We start from the raw sequence: 25,881 nt of genomic DNA, 5'->3' as shown, positions 1-25,881 counted from the left end.
TGCATGCCCAAATTATTCAGTAAAATTTGTCATAATTTGGTAGTAATGAAGATTAAATGAAAAAACAAAAAAAAAAACAAAAACAAAAGGAATGGATCAAACATACCATGTGTTTTCGACCTCGAATTATTTAAAGTTTCAGAAAAATTATTCAATCATAACCTACCGTTACAAAAAGAAAAAAGAGAGTATGCATTGCTCTTGTAAACAAATCAATTATGACCCATTTTTCTGGTATGCTAAAGTAAGATAATACTTTTTTTTTTTTTTAAATTAGAGTAAGATAATAGTTAGTAATACATTCAAGGTAGAACTTTTTAAAAATATATATTTCAAATGCAATGGCTGCCAATGAATAAGACTTGGCATCTCCCTATCTCAAAAAATTTATCCATTTGAAAATGGAGAGTTAGATATCATTAAACCAGGTTAGGCATCAAGTCCAATACCCGCCCTCCCCCAATCTTTACAGCTAGCTTTAATACATTTTCTAATATAAGAGAAAATGATCAATTAGAATAATTATTACTTAATAATTTATTAAATTAATATTGCAAGTTTTGAAAAATGATATTAATGAGCCAAATCCAAGTGATGAACGTCATCTCATCTTAAAAGCATTCAAGTGTCTTAAAACTAAAACAATTGAGATCATGGAATCATGGTTTTGTTTGATTTTCTTTTAAAATATTTGCATGCTCAACTTTAAGTCTACTCTAATTTGTTCTGAAAATTTTGATTTAGGCTTCTTTTAATAAACGATGAGATTAATTTTGATAAAATTAAAAATAATAATAATTATTGTAATTATAATAAAAAAATTTATTACAATTAAAATTAAAAAAAATTTTATTGAAAAATTTATATCAAATAAATTTTATTGAAATTAATATTTGAATTCAACTATTAATATAATAAATTCAATCGTTCCATATCAAAAATATGATAAAATCTAAAATTAACCTTAATAATTTCGATAATTTTTTTTTGTCTTAAGTTAAGAGAGAACAATTAGATATACATATTAAAAAAATTATTCCAATGTCCAATTGGTCATAACATAATTATTCCAATGTCCAATTGGTCATAACATTACATTCTTCATTTGCAAAACACGAAATTGAGTATTTTAAGTATATTTTTTTTATAAAAATATGTGCTTTCATTAACGTAAACGATTCCACGCTTAAAACTTTTCCTTTTTGGTTCACTGTTGCTGGAAGAAATTTCAATTTATAACCAAAAACTCATTTAAAAGGTAGACTCTGACCCTAGAAGTCTCATTAACAACCAAAACGTTCCTATCAATATCCTTTGTGATGATACAAATTGTATTTTAATCATTAAAACTAAAGCAAATCACATGAAAAAAAAAAAAAGTTGTTAGTATTTAAATTTAAATTGATTAAATATTATATCTTAAAATTAATTTAATTAAATTTTAAATTTCGTAAAAATTTAAAGATATGGCATGGGCATCACTGCATAGGAACCCTTCAAGAGCTCCAGCCCCTCCACTAAAATAAAAAAAAATTAAAAAAAAAAGTTGAAGAAAAATAATTATTGTTGGCATAAAATAATGACTTTTTAACAAAAAATTCCCAACAGTCCTGTATAATACCCAAATTACCCTCAAAGAAGCTCACAAATTACCAACCGTTGGTCAGTTCGTTAAACTTTTCCCTCCCATTACAAGCGTTAGTTGCGGCCGAAATATCGAGCACTAAAAACCAACGGTCAGGATTTTATCATAAAAAGATAAGATACATTAACTTAAATGAATCAGCTATAATTTAAAAAAAAAAAATGAAATTCTAGAAAATATGGGGAAAGAAAAGAAAAGTGTGTATAAAGATAGGAGAGATTCCAAATCATTCACGTCAAGCTGGTTTTTAGCTTTGCTTTGATGTTTCTAAGAATAACCAACTTCCAATGTTATGCCATTTCTTTAAAACCACTCTCTCCGTCTAAAATTCTTTTGGTTACAAACCAATCTTCTCCGAGGTTGGGATTGGAATCCTTCCCCCTCTCATAACATGAGCACGTAACTTTAATTGAATTTTTGTTGGGGATTTTCATGCTTGTTTGATTATCCAAGAACTTTTCAAGTTCAATTTTGAAGAGGAATTTGAATTGAAATACAAAGTGTTCTTCTTTTTCTTGGAGTACTTGAAAAGCCTTGGATAATGGCAGCGGAAGGTATATACCAGGCTTTTTTTTATTTTTTCTCATTTTGGTGTTTTAAGTTTTTTTTTCTTGTTATTATTGTTGTTTTTGAAAAGTTTTCGTGGTTTAGTGAAGTGGGTTTGTTTTGCTTTTGGTTTTTGGAAATAAAGATACGGTTTTTGCATTCTGGTTCCTTCTGTATTTGAAGGGAGCAAGTTTTTTTTTTCTTTTTTGTTGGTTAAATTGTTACTAAAAGTTTTGTTTTGTTTATGCAGATACAGGAAGAGAGACAATAGAAGAGAACCCAGAAAGGGAATCAAAATCCAGGGAGATGAGAAGTGAATCACTGAATGATCAGCCATCCCCAAGAGGTGTATTGGAGATTCCTGTCCTCGGATCAGAGTCTGATACCAGCAGCTGCAGCAGCAATTCTAGCTCCTACTCTCCAAAGAAGCCCGTTTTTCAGAAATGCAACCGAGATTCTTATGGCTTGCAATTCAGGAATATAATTGGTTCAATCAAGACGAAAACATCGAGAAGGTTCTCTGTCATTCCTTTGCTGACAAGTTACGAGACTTCCCGGAGGAACTTGAGGAGGAAACTGGCAAAACTTCAAGGCTCTGAGGAAGAAGAAGAGGTTGATATTGACTGCATACCCGTGGCTAAACCATCATGGAAGAATTTTTCTTATTCAGAGCTTTCTGCTGCTACTGATAATTTCAGTCCTGGTAAGCAATTAATTACATTTTTAGCTTTTTCCTTTCCTTTTGTTTCAATTTCACTCTTCGTGTTTTCAAGTTGTTTGTTGCAATTTAGAGATAACTTTTACAGGGATGTATCTATTCAGAGTTGAAATTTTTGGGTTCCTAGTTTTGGTAGGAGGAAGATGTATTCATTCTGTAATTCCTTTGTATAACAAAAGGGCCCGTCTTTTTAACATGTTTGTCTGTTCCTTCTGCTTTTTCAAGTTTCTTGGGGAAGGTAGGGACCCAATAATTAAGGTTAAGAGACATCAGATTTGATGAAATAAGCTTGGAACTATTGAATTTCCCAGCTGAAGGACCTTTGACAATTTTTTTCGTAGAAAAGAGATTGTAACCTAGCAATAAGAGAATGGGTTGCAGGTGTTTAGATTTGCAAAATGCTACCTTTTAAAAGTCGTTAAATCTCTTGAATGCCACCTCTTAAAGGTAGTCATATGAAGTTATGAACCAACTGAGCTACCCTCTTAGTTTTGTCACTTCAGTGAACATTGTTCTGGCAAGTTGTGGTTAGTCTTATTTCTTATGATGATTTGGTTTTTTTAATCATGATTAGATAGATGAACTAAGCTTTTTAAAGTTGGATAAATTTGGACTGTGTACTTGATTATAAGTTATCAACCACATCCTAGAAAGAAAAAAAATATGTCGGCAGCCAGACGGTCAAACTTGCCTGCAATTTTGAAAGCAACTTAAGGGTTTAAAGAGAAGTTATTTTTTACTAAAATGAAATTTAGATGGGAATTGAATGAAAATGATGGGGGAATAACTGGCCAGGTTGACGCATGCGGTTAGAAGTGTAACATCCATGCACATTTGATGACTTAATGGTTCCCTTGATAGCGGGGACATGAAGTTTACTATTTTCTGAATTTTTTTTTTTTTTGGCCAAAGACAATTTTCTAATTTGGCTTTCCTTTTTATTACAAAGGTTGCAGTTCGGAGATAGGAGGAGTTTTAAATACTAGATTTGAATCTAGACCTGTTGAATACTATTTCTTAAGGGTAGCTGCATGAATTAATTAAACTAAGCTCTAGTTTGGGTTTTTCGTGTTTCTAATATGCCTCAAAATTTTGTAGAGAATTTGCTCGGAAAAGGGGGCCATGCGGAAGTATACAAGGGGCACTTATCTGATGGTCAAATTGTAGCAGTGAAGAAGCTAATGAAGAATGAGAATGAAGAAGAGGACAGTGCCAATGATTTCTTGTCAGAACTTGGGATTATTGCTCACATTAATCACCCAAATGCAGCTCATTTAATCGGATTCAGCATTGATGGAGGCATGCACTTAGTCCTCAAGTTTTCCCTTCATGGCAGTCTTTCTTCTTTGCTTTTTGGTACGATGCCTGTTTCTCTATTGCTATTCACCACAAACAATTCTAACAGGATCAGGGGAAAAAAAGCAAAGAATTGAATCTAAGTGGCTGCAAATTGTTCTGGTTTAGTCTGGTATATATACTTTCAGGTCAACAATTACATATTAATTGGGCTAGTGAGATGTTCTGTACCGCAGGTTCACCTGAGTGTCTAGATTGGAAGACAAGGTTTAAGGTGGCTATTGGGATAGCAGACGGATTGAAATATCTCCATCACGACTGCCAGAGGCGCATTATACACAGAGACATCAAAGCCTCTAACATATTGCTCACCCAAGATTATGAAGCTCAGGTACTTTAACTATTTGGTTTTGGTTGAATAACACCAATCTTCTTATCTCTTCTACTCATTTGCAGATTTCAGATTTTGGTCTGGCAAAGTGGCTTCCAGAAAATTGGCCTCACCATGTCGTCCATCCTATTGAAGGAACATTCGGGTTAGGCATGCAGCTCTTTGCCTTCTTCGGTTGATTTTCTATTAGCTTTAGTAATTTGATGAAGACAATAAAATTGGGGTTAATATGTATGAAAACTGCCTCCAGGTATTTAGCTCCAGAGTATTTTATGCATGGGATTGTTGATGAAAAGACTGATGTATTCGCATTTGGAGTTCTATTACTGGAGATATTAACAGGTCGCCGTGCAGTCGATTCATCCAGACAAAGCCTTGTGATATGGGTACATCATCAGCACCAAAGTCATCAAAGTAGCAAAAGCATTTCAACATTTTATATAATCCAGAAAGATATGAACTTGTTTTCTGTCTGAATACAGGCAAAGCCACTCCTGGAATCAAATCAAGTAAAGGAATTGGTTGATCCTCGACTAGAAGACAACTATGATCAAACTGAAATGAAACGTGCTATGTTAACAGCTTCCATGTGCATTAGCCACGTAGCCACCATGCGCCCGAGCATGACAAGGGTATGATACAATTTCGAAAACATATCCTTTTTCCCTTGTCAAATCCTTTCAATTCCCTAAAATTCATGCCAGAAACCTTGAATTCTTTACGGTTTTCAGGTTGTACAGTTGCTCAAGAATGAAGACGGTCCCGTAGAATGTCAGCAGAAGTCTCGTGGAGGGAAAGCAGTAATCGTAGACGGTTGTGATTTAAATCGTCACATGCAGATGGTTATGGAGTAAATAATGCTTGGTGCCGCTGCTGCAGCCACTGTTTTTCTTTTGTTGTTTGTGTGTAAATTGGAACAATACAGCATGGCCCTGCAGGGTTTGTTGTTGATAAAATCCATGACATGATTCTTCAGGTTTTAAGCTTCCTATGATTTCCTTTTCCGAAGGTTGGGTTGCCAATGCCATACACCCGCGAAGAAGATTGGGAACTGGCATCAATATTCACTGCCATTGAGAAAGTGGTATAATCTGAAGAAACTAGAGGAAAACAGAAATCAGGTGTCATCTGGTCAACATTATACTGACGTTTTACATAAGCAAGAAAATCCTTTGTTAAAAAAAAAAAAAAGATTTCTACTTTTCATAGAATTTATATGTAAATGTAACACAGCATCACCATGTAAGATTGCTGCAGCCAACCTTCATTTGTCAATATTTCATAATTTTTTCTAAACATAGAAAGTTTGATTTTGTTTTAGTATGAGAGAAAAATCAAAAGGAATTATGCACTAATCAAAGTCTAAAGATGTAATTAACTTCCTAAATATATATATTGCTACTAAATATTGCCAGACGAATTGATTTTTAAAGCAATGTCTCATATAATTTCTTTTAATTTTTTTTACTAATAGTACAAACAGTCAAATTGAATGCGAAGATCTATAATCAACTTATAAAATATTACTTATTTTTATTCAAAGATTTTATAATTTTATTTAACAAAAAATATATCACAAGTATGAGTTAAAGTTTTTATATATATTATAATATATTTTTAAATATTAAAGGGTAAAAAATACCGTTAAATTATAATTATAAAATATTTAAATCCTTAATAACTTATTGCAATCAATTAAATCTTTAATTTTTTATTTCAACTTAGTTAAATTCTTAATTAGATAAAATTTAATCACGTGATAAAATTAAATCGATCAATCCTCAAATTATAATCAATTTAATCCTTGGAGAGATCTTTAAGAGAGAGGAAAAGAAAATAAAGAAAAAAATAAATTTATTTTATTTAATTTTTACATATATTACTTACATCACTTGATAAATTTTAATTTATTTTATTTTATTTATTTTAATATATTACTTACGTCATATGATAAATTTATTTTATTTAATTTTTACATATATTATTTATGTCACGTAAAAATTTTTAATTTATTTTATTGATATTACATAAAATTTTATTTTAATTGACAAAAAAATTAACAATATTTATCAGAAAAATTAATTAATTATAATAAAAATAAATTTTTAAAGAATTTTATAATTATTATTTAAGGGCTTTTTATATTCTTTAATCATTTTTAAAATATCCAATGTGAATCGTGGCGTTAGTGTAACATTGAAAGAGGCAGAAAAGTTAGAAACCATTCAACTTCGGCTGCTTTTTCATTTCTTTTGGTCCCCATTTTTTTGTCCCTATTAATAAAATGTTTATTAATTAATATTTTAAAAGAATTATTAATTAATTAATTATCCCAATTCTTTTTAGCTTACCTGCCAGCCCTAGGTTTAAGTAATAAGCTTCATTTTTACAGCTACATTCAATATGGACCTTTCAGGCCCAAATTAATGAACAGTAAAAGGACCTAAATTCTCATCAAAGCTGCAGTTGGGAAAGAGGGAAATGGTAACGGAGATTTTTCTCCAGCGCGTGCGGGCGATGGTGAGGAGGACTGAGTTGAAGTTGGCGGTTGGTTACTTCGTCAATAGGTGAAGGTGAGTTGATTCGGCGGTTAGGGTGTGAGATCAAGAGGATGGGGTCCAAACGAGGGCGTTTTGTTCGTTGGATGGGTGTCATAAGTTTAATGGGGTTAGGCATGACTCGTCATATTTTCTTTTATCTTGAAGTGTTTGATGTGACATTTTAGTTATCTTTGTTCGGTTCGGCTGTTTCTTGACCACAAACTAAGGGGAAAGAAAAAGCCAATCCCATCCAATTTTTTTTGCTCTTTGACTGTAAATATAAGAGAACGGGAAAAGCCTATGCGAGAATTTGTGGAAGATAGAAACAGCTGATAATGGCAGCCGTGCAACTCGGTGAACACACTCAAAAAATTTCGCAACAGAACGGGAATGGTTTGCCCATTTCAGCGTGTCTCATCTTTAACATTTGAAGATATAAGATACTTTAAAAACTAGAAACCTTTAGCCTTCAAAACAAAAACCTCTTGCCAAGATAAGAACAAGGTAGATCAGGTACTTGTGATGGTCAGATTATGCGGGTCAGCTGGGGAACATGGCGTCGGTTGCTACTTACTGTTACCTGAATTGCAACTATTCTTTGTTGTTAAAATTGCTCGGTCATTTTAGTAAGACTGGTGAGGCCATAAGAAAAACTCAGCTGCTGGCTGCGGCATTACCATCATCGGGGTTGCCATTGTTGAGGAAGAACCGGGGAGATCAGAAATGCCGATGTTGGCAGTCTGAAGGTTGTGGTAGAGATCCTGCTGATAAAATGCTGCCGCTGCCGCAGTATCAAAAGGGATTCCGCAAGGAATAGCCGATATTGGCTCCAAGGGAGCAAAACTTATACTGTTGCTGTTGGAGCTGCACACGGATTGTTGCTCATGGTTTACTATTGGTTTTAGCTCTGATTCAAGTGAAAGCTTTAGGCGCTTAGCTGCTCCACCAATGGGAAGAGAACTCTTGGCAATGGTAGCAACATCATATCGGTTCATCTCAAAGTTGGTCACCGCATTCACACCCCTAAACTTGATGGCCGCGATATCATAGGCCTCTGCTGCCTCCTCTTCAGTAGCTGTCACCACATAGAAGATGATCATCATCGGTTCCAAGCAATAATCTTACACCCTTGTATAATACAACAATTTTATAGTAGCATAAGAAAGCAGTAAGTGGGAGAGTTTTTTCATGGCTCATTATTGCAGCCCTACCAAAAGTGCCTAAGTACAGATCCTTGTTTCCGGCAACACGGCCTATCCTTGCTTGCCATCGGCCTTGTTGATGATGCCTGCAAAATTAAGATGATAAACTCATGTTTCAGTCGTTAGCCAGAGAATTAAGTCGCATAATTGAACACACCATAAAGATATAAATAAGACAATGAATAATTCAAATTCTATACAAAATGTTCTAACCTTGTGACACCTCTGTAAATTGATGCACCCCTTGAAAATCCACTACTCTTCCTATTAAAATAACAATCGGTGCAAACAAAAGATTAACCTACTGCAATTAACAAAAAAAAAAAAAAAAACAGCAAACCAATTAAGGATACAAAGCTTACCTTCTCAAGGAAGCAAGAAACTCTTGCTTGGTCACATGCTTCATCTCTTCCAACTCTTTCGAATAATTTGAAATCTAAACCGTGCAAAACAACGATTTGGGTTAGTAAGTTCATGCTCCAGGGCACGTAAAATGTCATGCAGAAAAAAGAGAACAATTAAGAGTTCATTTGGGAGCCCGACTGGAGGGCTCTCACCGTTCGGATGTGTGCTATTTATATCGGACCCCCAACAGTTAATTGATTAGTTTTAAGAAACAACCGTGCATATATATTACCGAGAAGTTGGTGGTAGCTGTAGGACCCCAGTATTTTAGAGCTGCCAAATCGTAAGCCCTAGCGGCCTTTTCTTCTTTATCATAGCCACCTGACAAATTCCAAGGATAATTTTCGGTCTACAAATCTACAAATTCCAAAGACAATTAAACTTAACAACTACAAACTATAGGAGTTTCTTACCTAAGTATACTGTAGAACCAAGATTCGAGCATTGAATGACAGCCAGACATCCACGATCCCATATTTGCATGCAAAAAGTAAAGCATACATTGTCAATATCAGGTAGTATACAGGTCAAAATTTTATGCTTGGAATCATTTCTAAAAGCAATGCAACGCCAAAATTTAACAGGATTGATCCATGTGCTTTAGTTGCCATGTGATTTGGTTAAAAGAACATATTTTTGTCTTGAACCTTTCTTAGAATTGATAATCAATAAAAATGAGATGAAAAATTAGACATTTTACGGTGGCTAAATTATGAGCTTGGGTGTGAACCAGAACGGAGCGTAGCCCACTCTACCAGACTTCACGAGAAACACTGTCAACAAGTTTGGGCAATAATAATGACGGAGTCTCGGGTGTACTTTTATCTGTAAATCTTTTTTTAAAACTAAAAAAAAATTTCAAATGGGCGCTTTGGTCAAACCTAGACCCTCTCTCTCAGACTCTGCCGTGGACTGTATCAGGCTTGATGGAAAAAGCACAAGGAAAAGCAAAAGCAAAAGCCAACTCAGTGAAAATCAGACTCTTTCAGAGTTCAGACTTTCATTCATGTGAAAATAAGGCCTGATCCAGAGCCAGTGGTGGGTGTGGGTCTAGTCAAACAAACCCCCATAGCAGAGTAAAACAGGGCCAGCGGTGAGAGAGAGATTAGAGAATAAAGAAGACAGATGAACAAAACGGCGGCATGTCTGATCAAATCAATCAGGGTTTTAGAAAAAAAAAAAAGGTTTGCAGCAAATAAAAGTACCATTCGTACATATATGTATAACATCAATCTTTCAATCATCATAAAGACAGATGACAAATGCCCAGTGATCCCCTATTAATGCCCCTTTGAATGCATGCAAGCTTCTTTTCAGTGCTCCCAGTGTATCTATCTATCTATCTATCTGCCTTCCTCTACCGATCTACAATTCACATTTTTTTCATTTCTGAATATGATTTTGTCTTTAGTATTAGAATCATGTGAGAAAGAGAAAGAGAAAAAAAAAAGTAGAGGACCTTGACGCCCTTTTCTGGCTTGACCCTCTCTCCTACAGCTGTTATCCCATAGATGAGCTTCATATCTACCCGTCCACCTGTGTCTGCAGTTAACAGGCCAAGTAGCCAACAAAAAACCATAGTCAGAACCAATACAAATTACTTGAATTAACTAAATAAAACTCACAAAAAAAAATCAAAAAAACTTGAAAAATGGAAGAAAAAGAAAGGAAAAGAAGATGGATTGATGGGATGTTTAACCTGGTGACACCTCTGTAAATTGAAGTTCGCTGACCCAAAGTCTCATCATTCTTCTTTGAGCAATTTGTGTCAACCGAAACAATGGCCTTATTATTAGTACTATTATTGTTGTCTTCGCAACTTTGATTAACCCCAAGTGACAAGTTACCGGCAGTTGGACAATCGGAGAAACCCAACTCGGTACCAGAGGACTCAATCGACTGACCAGGAAACTCGACAGCGGTCAACCGAGTTCGACCCATTGAGGCCGAATCATCAACTTCTGATCCCGAGTTTGTCGAAAACGCTGGAAACCCAGTAATTGCCTTGAGATCTTGGTGCTCATTGAAGTAAGCAGAGCCGCCGTGATCATAGATTTGGGTTAAAGACGAGTCTTGGGTTTCAGCTTGGCTATCTGAATACCGAACAATCGATGAGGAATCGCCAAGGAAGTCTTCAAGCTTTGGTGCTTGTTGGTGGAAGCTTGTGAGAATGGGATGTTCATCATCCATGGCTGGGGATCTAGCTTCTTTGCTTTGGTTATCCTCTCCTTCTGTTAAAAACATTTGATGTTTTGAATTTGTCCAGCCTTCACAAAACATGAAAACAACATGCATATAAACGAGTGAATTCAGTATTTCTTACTTCCTTCCAATCCGTTAACTTTTCCTTAGCTGCCAAACATAAACAAGAATGAAATTTTGTGGGGATTTTTTTTTTATATATAACAGTGAGCTTTTTAAGTGAGTTTATTTAAGTATAGCCAGCAGGAAAATGAACTCAACTTAAAACTACACGATAATTTACTAATTTATTTCATTTAACCACCAAAAAAGTAAGATGGGACTAAAAAATATCGTTGGGTTTCCTCGTATTTTCTAGGCAACCAAACGGAAGTTATGAAAAGAATAATAAAGAGAGAGAAAAAAGAGAAAGAAGAAAGAGGTTTACCATTAGCATAGAAGTTATCGATCAGGTAATGAGAAGAAGCAGCAGCAGAAGATCCTTCATGTGCCATAAACTGAGGCTCAGATGATGACCTCAACATCTCCATTGGAGATAGTGAAAATGAAAGCCAGTTACTCGCTGGTGCCATTAAATATTCTTATATATATACTATACAAGTCTATAACCTTCAGAAAAAACTTTTTCCTTTCTCTAAAATGACACCAAAATCCAAAACTATTTCTTGAGGAAACAAACAAAAATTAGCTCAAAAACCTTTTGAACTCAAATCATACCCCAAAAAAACACTGATGATACCTTAACCGTTACTTAAAACTGCCCCATTAAGAAAAACAGCTACGATAATCACGAAGCTTAGAAATAAGCAAAAAAAAAAAAAGAAAATCTTTTTGTAAGCTTTAAAAGGGATTAAATGCATGCAAACTAATCTGGGACTTTTTTGAAGAAGCTAATAACCTTTCTTGTTTGACAACAGAAAAATTAATTTTTTTTATTGTTTGGTAAGAGAGAAAGCAAAGGAAAAAAAGAGATAGTTGGTGTTGGGATTTTAAAGGGAGAGAAAGAGAACAGAGAAAGAGAAAGAAAAACCAATTGAGCCGTTTCAGCTGCCAACCGGCGTAAAACCAGAGAGGCCAACTTTCAAAGACAGATTTTTTTTTTTTTAATCTCTTTTTGTGTTTGTCTGAGAGTTAAAAAAAAAAAAAAGTTGAAAGTCGAAACGGGAGAGAATTTGTTAGGGTTCTTTTTCTGGTTTTTTTAATATATTTTTTGGTTGTATTGTTCTGAGTATTATCTTTCTTTAATTTACAACATAATGAGCAGTGTTAATGTTTTCTTCTCGATTTTACACACTTGTCCTGCATGCAGCTTTGCAACCTTTTACTACCACATTGGCCGTTTCGGCAGGGGTCTTTTTCTCTTATTTTTGTTAAGGGGCGTTGGGTTTAAGAGAATTTATATTTTTTTAATTTTATTATTAGATATTTTATTTTAATATTTAGTTTAAGGTAATTTAATTTTGAAAAAAAAAATTAATAATATTTAAAGTTTGAGAATAAACAATTCATTTCTTCTTATAATATTTTAAGATTTTAAAAAAAATTATGTTATTTTTAAATTTGATTTGAATAAAAAATTATGAAATAATTATTATTATTTTTAAAAGTATGTTTGAAAGTGATTGTAAATTAATTATAAATTTTTGTTGCTAAATTTTTTTTATCTTGTAATTAATGACATTTGGTATGAAATATGCCTTAAAAAATTTTGTTTATTTTTTTAGATTATTTAAGATGTTTTCAACAAAAATAAGTAATTTTTAAAAATATCTTATATAATCCTCAAAGATAAAAGAGAAAGGTCAAACTTACGATCTTATGATTAATAATCATATATTCTAATTAATTGAGTTATTCTAATTTTTTTATATTTTATCTCCCAAATCTGATAAGTAATAAAAGGGATTTATTTAAGATATGTTTAATCAAAAATATCTTAAATTATACAGTCCAAAAAAATTTATAAGGTTAAAAAAATTGAAGGGTATTATTTAAGATATTTTTGACAAAAAATACCTTAAATAATTCATTTAAAAAAATTAAAGTGCTAGAAGACAAAATCAAACCTACGATCTTATGGTTAATAACCACATACTATAATCGACTAAGTTACTCAATTTTTTTGTATTTTATCTCTTAAATTTTATAAGTAATAAAATAGATTATTTAAGGTATTTTTAGTAAAAAAATAACTTAAAAATACAGTCCAAAAAATTAAATGTATTATTTAAGGTATTTTTTACCAAAAATACCTTAAATAATGCACTTTAAAATTTTTTAAAAGATTATTTAATGTATTTTTGAATAAAAAATGCTTTAAATAATCTCCTTATATATTTTAAAATAGACTATTTAAGGTATTTGTTGACAAAAAATACATCAATTAATGCCATTATATTTTTAAAGGGTATTATTTATGGTATTTTTAAATAAAAAATACCTAAAATAATCTCTTAATATATTTTAAAAATAATTATTTAAGGCATTTTTGAATAAAAAATATCTTAAATAATCTCCTTTAAAAAGATATTGCTATTAAAAGCATAATCTATCGTTTGAATATTTATTATTAATAAAAGCTATTAAAAAGTTGCTATCATATATATCAATAAAATTATGATAATTATTAAAGAATTAATATATGTGAATTTTTTTTAACCAAACGAATAAATTTGAACATGATATGCTTTGAAAATAGAAAAAATTTTCAAATATTACACCTTTTTAGAGATCATACTTTCTCTCTTAAATATAAATTTCTTAAATCAAACACCCCCTTAATGTTTTGTATCCCGATTCATATCCATGTTCCCGGTCTTAGGTATATCCTAATAACTAGGTTTAATTATTCACTTGGAATGTCTCAATGGTTAAGTTTTTCTACTAAGATTTTCTAAGAGTCAAGCCGGGTCAGCTTCGATTGATTTTTTTTTTTAATTTTCTCTAAATTTGGATCTCATAATTGAAGAAAAATAAAATTAAATAATCACATCATCCCTTTAAAAAAATGGAACTCAAATTCTCCTCTCTCAATTAAGTGACTAAATAAAAAGAATATAACTTATGATTATAAAATATGTAAAGATTTATTTAAAATGACGGTAAAATTAATTTTAGTAAAATTAAAATTAGTGATAGAAATTAGATTAATTATTCTAATAATAAAATTAAAATTAATGATAAAATATGTGTTTGGATGTAAAAATAACGATAATAAGAAAAAAATTTATTATTAAGAATATTATATTAAAATTTATATTATTAATAGTTATAAAATTAATAAATAATGAAGAATTTATTAAATCATTTTTATAGTAAATAATAATTATGTTAATAAATAATTAAATAATAATAATATATTAAATAGTATTTTTACTATGTTAAATTAAAAAATTATTTAAAAATTTTTAAATAAAAAAATCAAAAGAAAAAAAAATAACAAAATTAAAGTGTAAGGATATGTTTATATTTGTAATAAAAGCTAAAGAAAAAAATTTAATGAACTACTCAGTGAACCACTGCACTAAAAATAATTAGTGGCCAACTGAGATTATTTTTTCTGCTCTGTGAGATCCAAATGCATATTTTCTATAACAACCGAAGTTGCAATTAAATCCAAAATCATCCTAAAAGAACACAATCTATAAAATTTATACATTGATGAAAAATGCCTTTTGTGTTACATTCAGTATATAAAATTTTCAAACTATTTCAAATATCCCCCTTTTTTTATAACTTGAATTCCTTTTTTTTTTTTTTCTACCCAAGTTTAGTGGCTTAATTAACTCACAGCCATTGTATTAATTATTAGTGTATGGAATTTGATTAACAAAAGTTTGAAATGGTGGATTCTTTTTGGATCAACTAATATACTATTGTTTAAGAATTATATTGTTAAAAAAAAAAGTGATGTTTAATAAAGAAGTAGTTTCTATCTGATTTTGATTTGGCTGGAAATGAAGTTGCATTTGTTATTGAATAGAAAATATATTATAATATTCGAAAGTTTGAGTTTTAGTATTTATAATTTTTTTTTATTTTTAAACTATCATCTTTTTTGTATTAAAAAAAATTCCACTAAAAAAGTGAATATTTGAATGTGTACAGTCTGAAATGTGAACAACTGATGAATTACTAATCAAAGTCTTTTGCCCCTTTTTGGCTGAGAGAAAAGAAAACAGTCTTTGTTCCCAAAAGAGAGAACCCATCAAGCCAAAATCCATCAACATTCTTCAATGTGAAAATTCCACTTTGTTTAGAACATATATGCATGTACAACTTTTTAAAAATGTTCTAATCTATCCCTATTCAAACTTGTAACGTTAATAAAAATTTAATGCGAATGTACCTAAATATTAATCAAAGATATATAATTTAGTTAAATAGAAATGCATTTTTTACTTTGATGGTGATAAATGAACATTGCATTAGTGGTTTAATTACCTAAATAATTAGTGATTAATGGAGCACTTAATCAATATATTTATGAATGAAAATGGTACTTTATTTCAAAAATAGTAAAAAATAAACAAGGAAAACAGTCTTGACTCTTTCCATTTCTGTTTACGTTATGGAATAGAAGAATAATAATACTATTAGAAAAGAAAGGCAGCAAATTTGGCAGAATTGAATCCACCCATGGCGCAGAGAAATTGTGTATATGAATTTATTTTCAAAGACTTTCTATTGGAAAAGCCCAAAACTATGACCTTTGCCAAACTTTTTACGTCCCAATTGGCAACAAGAAAAAAAAAAAAGAATTTTAATGAAATGAAATACCCAAAAAGAATAAGAAAAAGGGGGAGATTAAAAAAAAAAAAAAAGACTCTCCAAAGAGAAAGAGAAACGGAAACAGAATAAATGTACAAAGAAAAGCCAAAAAAAAAAAAAAAAAAAGGTAAACGTGCGAGGGAATAGAGCCAGAAAACACTAGAGTTACCTGAGATTCGGTCAAACGATAGTAAGATAGGTAAAGAAAAAAGAAGCAAATGTTTGTGGCTTTGCATGCAAAGTGCAACGAAAGCCGAAAAAGAAAACAATAGAGGAAAAAAAATAAAGGTTGTTTCGAGGAAACCAATGAAGTGCGAGACCAGAAAGCGAGAAAACCGGTAAACACTGAGCCCTGATCTGCTCAAGCTTTCTCTCTTTTGTTTTCCTTAGTGAAATGGAAGCAACCCAGCAATTAAGGCAAGTGATTTTTGGCAGAAATTCTTGTCATTTGCAACCTCTTGAGTTGAATCATAAAATGACCAATACTCTTTCATTAATTTATATATTATATTCTTATTTGGCTTTGATATGATGTTTGCTTCAAATGTTGGGAGTTTAAGTCTTAAATGATCTGAATTCTGATGAATTGATCATCTTGGACTTATTCAACACAATCAAACGAAAATGCTGAGAGCAGAGTGGAAGGGGAAAGATTTTATGTATTTTATAGTTGTAAGACACACGTAGAGCACAACCATTTGTTGAAAGCATCGGTGGCTAACAGGCCGCAGCAGCAGCTGCTACGCTACGCAAGCCAGCCGAAGTAGGTTTCATTTCAAAGCCTTTTTTGGCTCGTGTTTGTAATTGGGGGCATGGGACCTTGCTGATTTTGCAATGGACGTGGCCTCTCGTTTCGCTTCTCTGAGAGGGACACTTGGTTCTTTACTTATAATACTTTCTCTTTTTAATAATTTCTTTTTTTTTTTACTTAAAAAAATCACAAGATAAAATCTCTTTCTCTTTTTAACCATGTTTCATTTTTTTTTAAACTTACATAAAAATATTAGATGAAGAAATTAAAGTAGTCATAGAAAATAGAAAATCTTTTCATATAGGTTAAATTGAAGATATTTTAGTTATATAAATATAATAAGGATATTTTATATATTATCAATGAATTTTAAATTAAAAATTTACATAAAATTTAATATGACATCAAAACAAATTGTCTTGATTTCTTTCTATTTTTCTTGATAAATTTGTCATCTAGATGTGTAAGTGATAATTAAAAATTTATTATCTATTATGCATACATTTGTTATATGTTGTCAATAGGGAGACAACAAAAAGAATAAGTGTGATTGAGTCACATCACCTTCTTTTATTAATATTATAATTTATTATTAAAAAGCATGAAACCAAAAATGCAAAAAAAAAAAAAAACAATTAGTTTTATCATTAGATTGATCTAATCATCCAACATCCAATATTTTTATGGCCATCAGGATTTTGGGATCAAAATCTTATCTTTGGGAGGTTTGCAGCAAGTTGTATCTTTTGCTGGCTCGTGTTCATCCACCCTTTAACGGCATGTGATATCACACAAGGTAATGCCTATCCATACAAATGGAATGTGCAAATATTATTTTTTAATTCATTTTAACTATTTTTCCTTCCCATATAAATACACCCCTCCTAAGATTTTTGTCTAAAAAATTAAAAAAGAAAACGTCACCTGTATTATATCTTCCAAATCAACCATTAACAATTAGACACATGGCAAATACGTGGCACTCAATGATATCATTATTTTAGGCAATAACATGCTTCGATGGTCTTCATCTTGTTATGACTTGATATTATCTTTATCATCTTTTGTAGACATGCATGTGCTTATATATATATATATATATATATATATATATATAAGTAATGGGGGTGGAATAATTATGATAAATTACAGGTTTAATTTTGAGTGAACAAAAGACTAATCAAATCTAATATAATAAATCTGTGAAAAGGAAAAATAAAATTCTATTTTATTCATACTAAGCTCCTAAAAAAGTTAAATATTTTTAAAATAATTTTTTAGAAATTAACATTAAGATAAGATATATGTTGAAAAATATATTAGATATAGTAGACAAATTTCTTTTTACACATAGGATCCTAAACTACAAAATATAAAATAACTTTCTATAATCCTTTTAATCTCACTCTTTTTATTAGAAATTTGAATTCAAAATCTCCTAAATTTAATTACTTAATTGCCCTTAAATAAATTAATATATTTAAAATTACATTCATAAACAAATAATATAAATTTAATGTAGTTATGACTATTGAGTATCATAACCATCTAATTTAAATTAAATTAATTATGCATAATACATATGATTTTTATTTTGTAATGGTATGAGCTGTTAAATCTAAAATGTTCTTACAGTTTCATACATGTATATGGTAATAAATAAAAATAATTAAAATAAAGTTCAAAATTTGACTTAATTAATTTTTATAATATTTAAAGGTATAACATTTAATAAAATTAAAGTTTAAATTTTAATATTTATATATATTTTTATTTCCTATCGCAACCACTTTTGATAAAGTCCTTGAATAGATCCTAATCATCGTTCTTATCTTGGCTTCTTCTCTTGGGTGTTTTTTTTTTTTTTTTATAATCATGACATTTGATAATAGCTAAATCTTTTTCATGAGGGTGTAATTACTGCTTTTGATCTTTGACTGAAAAGCACGTGCGCAGCATCTTTTAATTTCAAATATTTCGTCGATGATTTCGGTGACGCACGTGCATTCTGTGCCCCCCGACAATCTACCATAATCATGTCTTCAATGTTTAACCCTTTTTTTTTTCTTAAATCTTACTACAATAAAACTAAAAGAATTTTAATGGTGAGAAAGACAATTTAGCTGTAACTAAGCTGTAACAATGTTTTTTTTTTTTTAAACTTGGATTCACATTCATTTTTTTTTTTTACTTTCCTTGCTAAGTATCAAAACAACTTGGAACCGTTTCACACTGCACATACTTTGATCTCAAGTTTTCATTGAATTTTAAAGTGGAAAGTTTTTTTTTGTTTTCTGTTACTATTGACCCTGATTGTGATTGTTGCATTGTAACATGAATATGTAATCTGTATATCAAACAAATTTGGATCTTAAGTTTGATTTTAATGTCGATTATGTTGGAGTGAGTGGGGTTAGACTTAACTTTGTTTAATAATAATAATAATAATAATAATAATAACATTTGTCAAATTTTATGTAAATTCATTGATAAAATATTAAAATTTAATTTTAATAATTAAGATTTAAATTCAATCAATCTCGACTAAAACCCAATTTTTTAATTTGAGACTTGATAGCCCAGATATTCATTTAAATATTTTGTAGATGAATTGGATGTATTAGTTTAAAACCTAGACTTTAACAAGAAATGTGTCCAATTATTTGTTTTCTAGAAAGAATGGCTAGAGATTAAACCACAAGCAATTTCCTGGAATCATCTTCTTCAAACCTAAACTTGCAATGGAGCTTTCGAAAACATTTTTGGGCCAAAATTCTAACAGTACTCGTTCAAACAAGTTCTATGGGCTTGCTTAAGAGCCCCCCAAAGGCATATGAGCTACACCCATTCATGTTCTTCGTCGTTAGGTGTACATGTTAAGCTATTTCATATAGAGAAAATAGGTTTAAACATATAATGAACTTATTTCAGTTTGTTCATCCAGTTAATGCAGTTATATTCATATATGGAAAATAGGGTTAAAAATATACCGGACGGCCCTTGTTCTGGTTTTGGATGAGGAGGCAGGGAAATTGGCCCTTGAAGGGATATCCATGAAAATGAAATGCTCATCTATTTGCTGATTGCAACTTGTGATGGAACAGGTAGATAAGCTTAAAGAGAAAGATGAAGATATGGTGGCTAGACGAGGATTTGAAGGGGTGAATAATGAAAATCTAAAAATAGAAGACTCAAGTAACCGGTGTTTTCCTTAGCCCCATATTCCATGCTGGTCTCAATTTCACATCTGACATCTCTCAACATTCTACTCTTACCATGATGTTTGGTGATATTTGAGCTGTATGTTGGGTGCAGGAAGTGATGAAAAATCCAAATGTAAAGGCTGATGGTTTTTCATATGCATTGGAAGCCATGGAGGAATGGCTGAAGATGGAGCTTTATCCATCTCCCATGGCAAATTTGAGTCTTTCTGACCTCAAATCACACCCTTCGTTCCCTCATCAAAGAATGGCAGAATAAGGGATCAAATTTGCCTTGTTTAAGTAAAAGTCGCTTATCATCAAATACACTACCTTCCAAACTTTAAATGGAAAATATACATTAAAAGAATATTAACTGTTTTCAACTTGAATAATCAGTTACAAAGATGCAATTACTAATTATATTATTATAAGAATTTCGTATTGCAAAAGAACTAATATGTATTTGTAACTCTATCACCGATCTGAACCATCTCCAAGCTTTGCAATGCCCAATATTAAGAAAGTAGCCTTTCAATAAACTTGAGGCTGAAGTCCAAGCCATCCCCTGCTATGCACGCAGACATCTTGAACAACAACGTGAGGCAAATTTTCCAGGAACAGAGTAATCTGCCTGCAAAGATGGATCAATTGCCAAATCTTCAGAACGTGACCAGATGTACACCCCTCGTTCTTGACGGCTGCCTGGAACAGTGTTGTCAAGTACAAATGCTACCAAAAGTGTAACCACCATGCTCATAGACATGAGTGCATTTATAGCAAAATTAAGCTGACACACATTTATAGAACAATATGTTAGTAAACTCTTTCATACAATTACGGAAAGGGAAAACAACAAAAAGAAAATCACAAAATCAAAGAAATACAGGGTAAGTTTGTATACATCTACAAAGCACCAGCTTAGCCACTAGAGTGGTGGCATTCCACATCATGATTCAAAAACACATGCACATCTTGAACTTACTTGTTCGCTACCAGTGTGGACTGGTCCATCTGATGCAGCTGCATATGGAACAAAATAACTTGGCAGTATCAAACTTGACTCAGGTTGGTACTGTTGGAAATAAGCAGGAATGGATAAGCCAATAAACAAGGACACCCCAACTATGGTTATGTTCCTAAAACTTGCGGTTTCAGTGTATTGCAAGGCTGAGAGGCCTACAGCCACAACAAGGGCCCACATGAAGCACAAAATAGAAGCAGCCAAGGACAGTGGTATTGAAGCAAGAATTGCACCCACTTTTCCTGTCACAGACAAGCAAGAAATCAACATAATAGCTTCCCCATCATATGCACAATAAACAAGATAAATTATCTAGCAAAGCATATTGAATGCATATGCAACCCATGGATACTGCATCCAAGACTTCATAAAGATATCAACCTGTAAGATCGGATAGGAGGAAATTCAATTGATTTAATCTAACCAATGCTTCTTTCTTTTTTTTTTTTTTTTTTTGAGAGGGGAGGGGGGTGAGGAATGCATCATCCAATTAGATATAGAGCTAGTAGAACAGATTTAATACACCAAAATCTTATTCATGTTCCTTGAATAGAATCCCATCATCTATTGGTCGTGCATCAAGAAGCTTTTTCTAATCAAGCTTGAATTGTGACTTTACCTACAAAAGAGAAGAGGATCAAGAAAAGTGCTCCAAATACCACAGCTCTACGGCTAGCCATCTTTGTTATGTTTATTGTATGTGTATTTTCTGTCAGCGTTGTTGAGCCAGTCCCAGAACCCCAAAGTCCAGCCAGCATGCTACAGAAACCTTCCAATGCAATGCCTCTGCTGACTACTCGTGGAGTTGGAGGCTTTGAACTGACTAGCAAAGATGCAGAGTGATACGTTCCAACCTGCTTAGACATTGTATCACAAGCAGCAGTATCAGGATCATTTTCTTGTTCCATGCCTTTTATTTACATACATCAAAACACCTAAAAGAATCAGTTGGCTGCTCTCTTTTCTCAATCTCATTTCTTTTTCAACACCTAGCTATTAGCATTTCATAAACAGAAGTATACCAGAAAAATGTGGGCAGTAGAACTCTTCAAAAAAGAAAAAAAAAAAAGAAAGATATTTCCATCAAACAGTTCATGTGATACTGATATTTGGGCACATCTGTATCATAAACTACTAACCGAATCCACTAACGCAACTAGTGACACAATGATCATGATCAGAGACGTCCTGAAATGGAAGATAGGGACGCCCCACTGTAAAGGATAGGGAATTCTGACCCATGCAGCAGCTCTCCATGCTTTTGAAAAATCAGTTCTGCAATGCTTCATGGTATATGCATGTTTTCTACACTCATCAACTAAAATGTTTGAGCTGGGAATGTCAGGGCTGCAGCCTTTGTAATCATAAGCTCCTCCAGCTGTTAGAAAGAATGCATACGTCCATGTAATTATAACACTCAGGGGAACCTGCAGTGATCAAACAATGACATGATGATCAATTAACAATATCCTTACCAAAAACAAAGAATGTCCCAATTATACTAACAGACCAAAAGTTAGAATTCAAAAGAAATGAGTGTGCTGAGTTTTTGGAGCACTTATTATTTTAATTCTACTTCTAATGGTGTAGTGTAAGAGGGGCGTTCTTCAGGAAGTATTGTCTAAAAACAAAAGGTGAGAGCACATACTGCGTATATTCGGAATAATTGATGCCCAAAAATGGATATTCCTCGAAGATACTAGAAGAAAGGCATACAAAAATGTATTAGTCTTTGGAAGACATCCTTAAAAAAATAATAAAAAATCATATCAAATTTATAGATATACTCCATAACTACCAGTATCAACTTGCTTTGCTCAGCAAATCACTCACCAGGGTACATAAAAGAACCAACATTAGCAGGGGAACACTGACTTCCACACAACTACCAGCTTGTGGAAAACCATAACCAAAGAATGCTAAACCCACAGCTGCAACAGTTGGTCCAACCACAACTGGGTTAATCAATCTGCAAAAACATAACAAAGAAATAGTTAACTCCATAGGTTATTCCAACTTATATCATTATACCAAAAAGTGTGCAGACACTTTACATGGTAGTTTCTGATAATAAACTATTTACTACCGCTATAAAAGAACTGAAGTTCTGCCTCCCTTGCAAACTATAATGATCATTCACTTTTAAGAACCAAGATCTCTACCTGGTCATTTAAGATTGTATAAATATCAGGAGAGAAGAAGCTTATTAAGCATTAAATTCCTTTTGTTTTAGCACAGCATTGCGCAGTGAGAATGAATGATAACAATTCCAGATAAATAGTATGAAGAGCAGGATTTAGAAGTAGTCTAACTAATATCTGTTTTTGCTGAAGAAATAATATCTATGAACAAGCAATCTGATAGAATTTACCTCAGTAAAAGAGACATCAAACCACTGAATCCCAAGATACTTTGGAATACTGAACCAACAATAATAGCTCCTTGCAGCTCTCTCATTATATGCCTGAATTTCTATAGTAAAATAAACATGCATGGTGGAAACTAGAGTAAGATTGTGTTGCAAGAAACACACAGTTTAACATTTGTAAGCCATGAACTAAGAATGCACTAAATTTTTCCGATAAAAAGAGGCAAAACTTGGATGAAAATAAAGAGTTTCTCATTCATCAATTTGGCCAGAATTCAGAGCATCAAAGCCATTTATGACGAAGTTAAAACAACTTAAAGAACTGACAACAGAAGGGTATAACACTCATTATCTTTTACTTACATGTTCTGTAAGATTTCGATAATCCCGAGCATTGATGATAACTAGTGCTGGTGCCAGATAGATGAACGAGCTTCCTTGAACTAATGGTAGCCGGGTACCAAAGTAGGAGTGCAGTATGGTAGTAATGCCAGAAACTAGCAACATTGTGGAAATCACAGTGGCAGTATCTTTCTGAATCACATACAGAAATATCAATGCATTTCATATTCAAATTGTGTTAGATGTCAAGCAATTAACACTTCTATAGGAAAAGAAGCATACATCTGTCCCGCCCATGGCTGGTACCATTACCAATGGGATGAATATAAGGGAACCTGCCAATGATAAAAAGTGCTGCAGGCCATAATAAATAAGCGCTCCTGCAGTTAAAGATAATCAGATGAGAATCAGGAGTAGGTATGGATTTCTTCCAAGTTATCCAACACATATAAAAGGATTCAGTGGCAACCAAAAGATTGAAGAACCCTGCAATTATCGAAAGTGGGTCATGATTTTGGTTTTTCATTATTTTGTAGATTCTGAAAAATCAATGATTTTATTTCATTCCATTTGGTTAAATCCTCAAATATCTCCATGATATAATAAGAACCGTGTTGGAACTTAGAATTGGAGTTCATATAAATGTTTGACAATATTCAAAGCTGAATATGCATTGATGAGTTCAAAGGTACTTTCACAAATAATAAGGGTAAAGTAAACAAAAGTATAGCATAATTATCCAAGTCAGAACATGAAGCCAAGAGAAATCCAAAATGTCCATCTGTATGGAGAAGTTTCCTACGAAAGTACAAAAATTTATCCAATTTTTTTCTATGAATTTCTCACTTGTGCAGGCCTACTTGTAAGTTGTAACTCCAGTTTCACACTTTCACTACCCTTTTCTATGCTCTCGAATAGTACACCTAGCAAAGACATTATTAATATATCAACTCCAGCTTCTGGCTACTGAAAAACGCAAATACTGTAATCTCATTTAGTAACATCTTCATAGCTCAACAATGTAACATAAATAACCGCCTCTTTCAACATTTGTCAATACAAGCATTCCTAAGAACACAGTAATCATTAACATTGAACATAAAAAAAATGAATAAAAGAAGAAAAAAAAAAAGGCGGAAAACTAACCAAAACCCGGATTATCTCTTAACCCAACCTTTATCCCTGGATGACGACCACTCCACCCTCTATGACTCTGCTCTTCACCTCCTGGATACATCCCAGCTTCCACATCCCTTTCAGCCTTTCCCTCTTCATTCTTCTGAGGAACAAGTTCTGGTGTAACACCTGGCACTCCATTCGCATTCCCATTCCCGTTCCTATTTTCCACCACATTTACATTCCCATTCACATTCCCATTTAACCCAGTTTTCCTTTCATCAACTTTCTCCCCTAAACCATTCCCATTCTCATCCGCAACTGTTGTCCTTCCATGTCCAGAACCCAACGCTGGCCCAGAACCCGAATCCCTTTCAATTTCAATCCCTCTATTGGGTTTAGTCCGGCCCAAAACCGGGTCAATCTCGATTTTTGGAGATGACCCACCTGACCTTTGATCATGGCCACCTCTTTCCAGACGAGACCCAGTGGAACTGTCAAAATTTTCAGTGGAACTAGCAGTTCCGGTTTCTCCAGACAAGTGAGAGACAAAACCCGTTCTTTTAGCCCAAGATCTCAACTCTTTTGGGCTATGATCACTTTTAGGCACAAACGGTTCGATCTTTGGTAACATTGAACCAAGCTTGTTGCCTCTTCCTCTTAAAGTCTCAGCCCTTTCTAGTGAATCTGAACTCGACCCCGTTTCCATTTCAGCTTTTTCTCAAATGGGTACCAATTCTTTCCTCAAAAAGACCTCAGAGAACTACTAAGAAAAAATCAACAACCAAAAACCAACAAAAAAAAAAAGGAAATGTAGAAACTAAGTAAAGGTAGATTGGAGAAGGAAAAGGCGAGAAATTCAGAAGAAATTATTTGGTTTGTTTTTGCTTTAATATTTAAGTAATGAGAAGTGGGAAATGTCAGTGCGAGAGAGAGCAATTTAGGAGTGAGCTATGATAATTATCTTTCTCTTTCCCACTTTTATTTTTCTTTTCTCTTTTTTCTTCTTTCATCTCCCTTTCATTGCCGCTCCCCAGTCGCTATCATCAGTTGTAATTTGAAGTATTTGTTGAAATCGAAAGTTGCCACTTCAACGGCAAAACCAACTGCCACTTAAATGCACTCCTATCTTGTCCTTCTATTTTCTCCCCCTTTTTCAAAGAAATATTGGGATATTTCTCGGCCCTTAAATCCAAAGAGCAGATACGTAATAAATTTTTTATTCTAACAAGTGATTTATTGAATATATATATATATATATATCTATATTTATCAAATGATTTATTGTGTAGACATAATTAATTAGAACTGTTTATTCGGTCGAATTAATTTTAAATTAAATTAATTAAATTATTTTTTATTTTT

The 25,881-nt window shown here is 32.3% G+C and overlaps 3 protein-coding genes across 6 annotated transcripts; 1 reads left to right on the top strand and 2 right to left on the bottom strand.

Annotated features, from left to right (window-relative positions):
* The first annotated feature begins 1,980 nt into the window (after window positions 1-1,980).
* Window positions 1,981-5,571, top strand: LOC111299893 (receptor-like cytosolic serine/threonine-protein kinase RBK1). 2 transcript variants are annotated; one of them, XM_022895403.2, is made up of 8 exons: window positions 1,981-2,199; window positions 2,442-2,894; window positions 4,008-4,208; window positions 4,442-4,596; window positions 4,662-4,741; window positions 4,847-4,982; window positions 5,079-5,228; window positions 5,328-5,571. In XM_022895403.2, exons 1-8 carry the CDS (start codon window positions 2,187-2,189, stop codon window positions 5,448-5,450), a joined length of 1,311 nt encoding a protein of 436 aa, XP_022751138.1. In that variant the 5' UTR covers window positions 1,981-2,186; the 3' UTR covers window positions 5,451-5,571. The 2 variants fall into 2 exon arrangements, with proteins under 2 accessions (XP_022751138.1, XP_022751137.1); XM_022895402.2 differs by having other exon boundaries at window positions 4,008-4,265.
* Window positions 5,572-7,449: 1,878 nt separating this feature from the next.
* Window positions 7,450-12,102, bottom strand: LOC111299891 (AP2-like ethylene-responsive transcription factor AIL6). 3 transcript variants are annotated; one of them, XM_022895400.2, is made up of 9 exons: window positions 11,373-11,976; window positions 10,443-11,010; window positions 10,203-10,285; window positions 9,157-9,165; window positions 8,976-9,064; window positions 8,701-8,774; window positions 8,552-8,602; window positions 8,348-8,424; window positions 7,512-8,211 (listed from the first exon to the last, which is right to left on the bottom strand). In XM_022895400.2, the coding sequence occupies exons 1-9, from the start codon at window positions 11,515-11,517 to the stop codon at window positions 7,760-7,762; spliced, it is 1,548 nt and encodes a 515-aa protein (XP_022751135.2). In that variant the 5' UTR covers window positions 11,518-11,976; the 3' UTR covers window positions 7,512-7,759. The 3 variants fall into 3 exon arrangements, with proteins under 3 accessions (XP_089603974.1, XP_022751135.2, XP_089603975.1); XM_089747848.1 differs by lacking the exon at window positions 9,157-9,165 and having other exon boundaries at window positions 7,450-8,211; window positions 11,373-12,102; XM_089747849.1 differs by lacking the exon at window positions 9,157-9,165 and having other exon boundaries at window positions 10,443-10,974; window positions 11,373-12,034.
* Window positions 12,103-20,005: 7,903 nt separating this feature from the next.
* On the bottom strand, window positions 20,006-25,603 carry LOC111300692 (nucleobase-ascorbate transporter 11-like). The gene is made up of 10 exons (XM_022896311.2): window positions 24,547-25,603; window positions 23,683-23,780; window positions 23,422-23,592; window positions 23,062-23,162; window positions 22,524-22,659; window positions 22,339-22,389; window positions 21,830-22,117; window positions 21,310-21,544; window positions 20,652-20,932; window positions 20,006-20,456 (listed from the first exon to the last, which is right to left on the bottom strand). The coding sequence occupies exons 1-10, from the start codon at window positions 25,223-25,225 to the stop codon at window positions 20,238-20,240; spliced, it is 2,259 nt and encodes a 752-aa protein (XP_022752046.2). The 5' UTR covers window positions 25,226-25,603; the 3' UTR covers window positions 20,006-20,237.
* Between the last annotated feature and the right edge of the window lie 278 nt (window positions 25,604-25,881).

This window comes from Durio zibethinus, chromosome 18 (assembly GCF_047325235.1).
Source record: "Durio zibethinus cultivar Kanyao isolate XHJ-2024 chromosome 18, ASM4732523v1, whole genome shotgun sequence".
Classification (NCBI taxonomy): domain Eukaryota; kingdom Viridiplantae; phylum Streptophyta; class Magnoliopsida; order Malvales; family Malvaceae; genus Durio; species Durio zibethinus.
The sequence above is the reverse complement of the archived record's forward strand: the minus strand, read 5'-3'. Positions and strand labels throughout refer to the sequence as shown.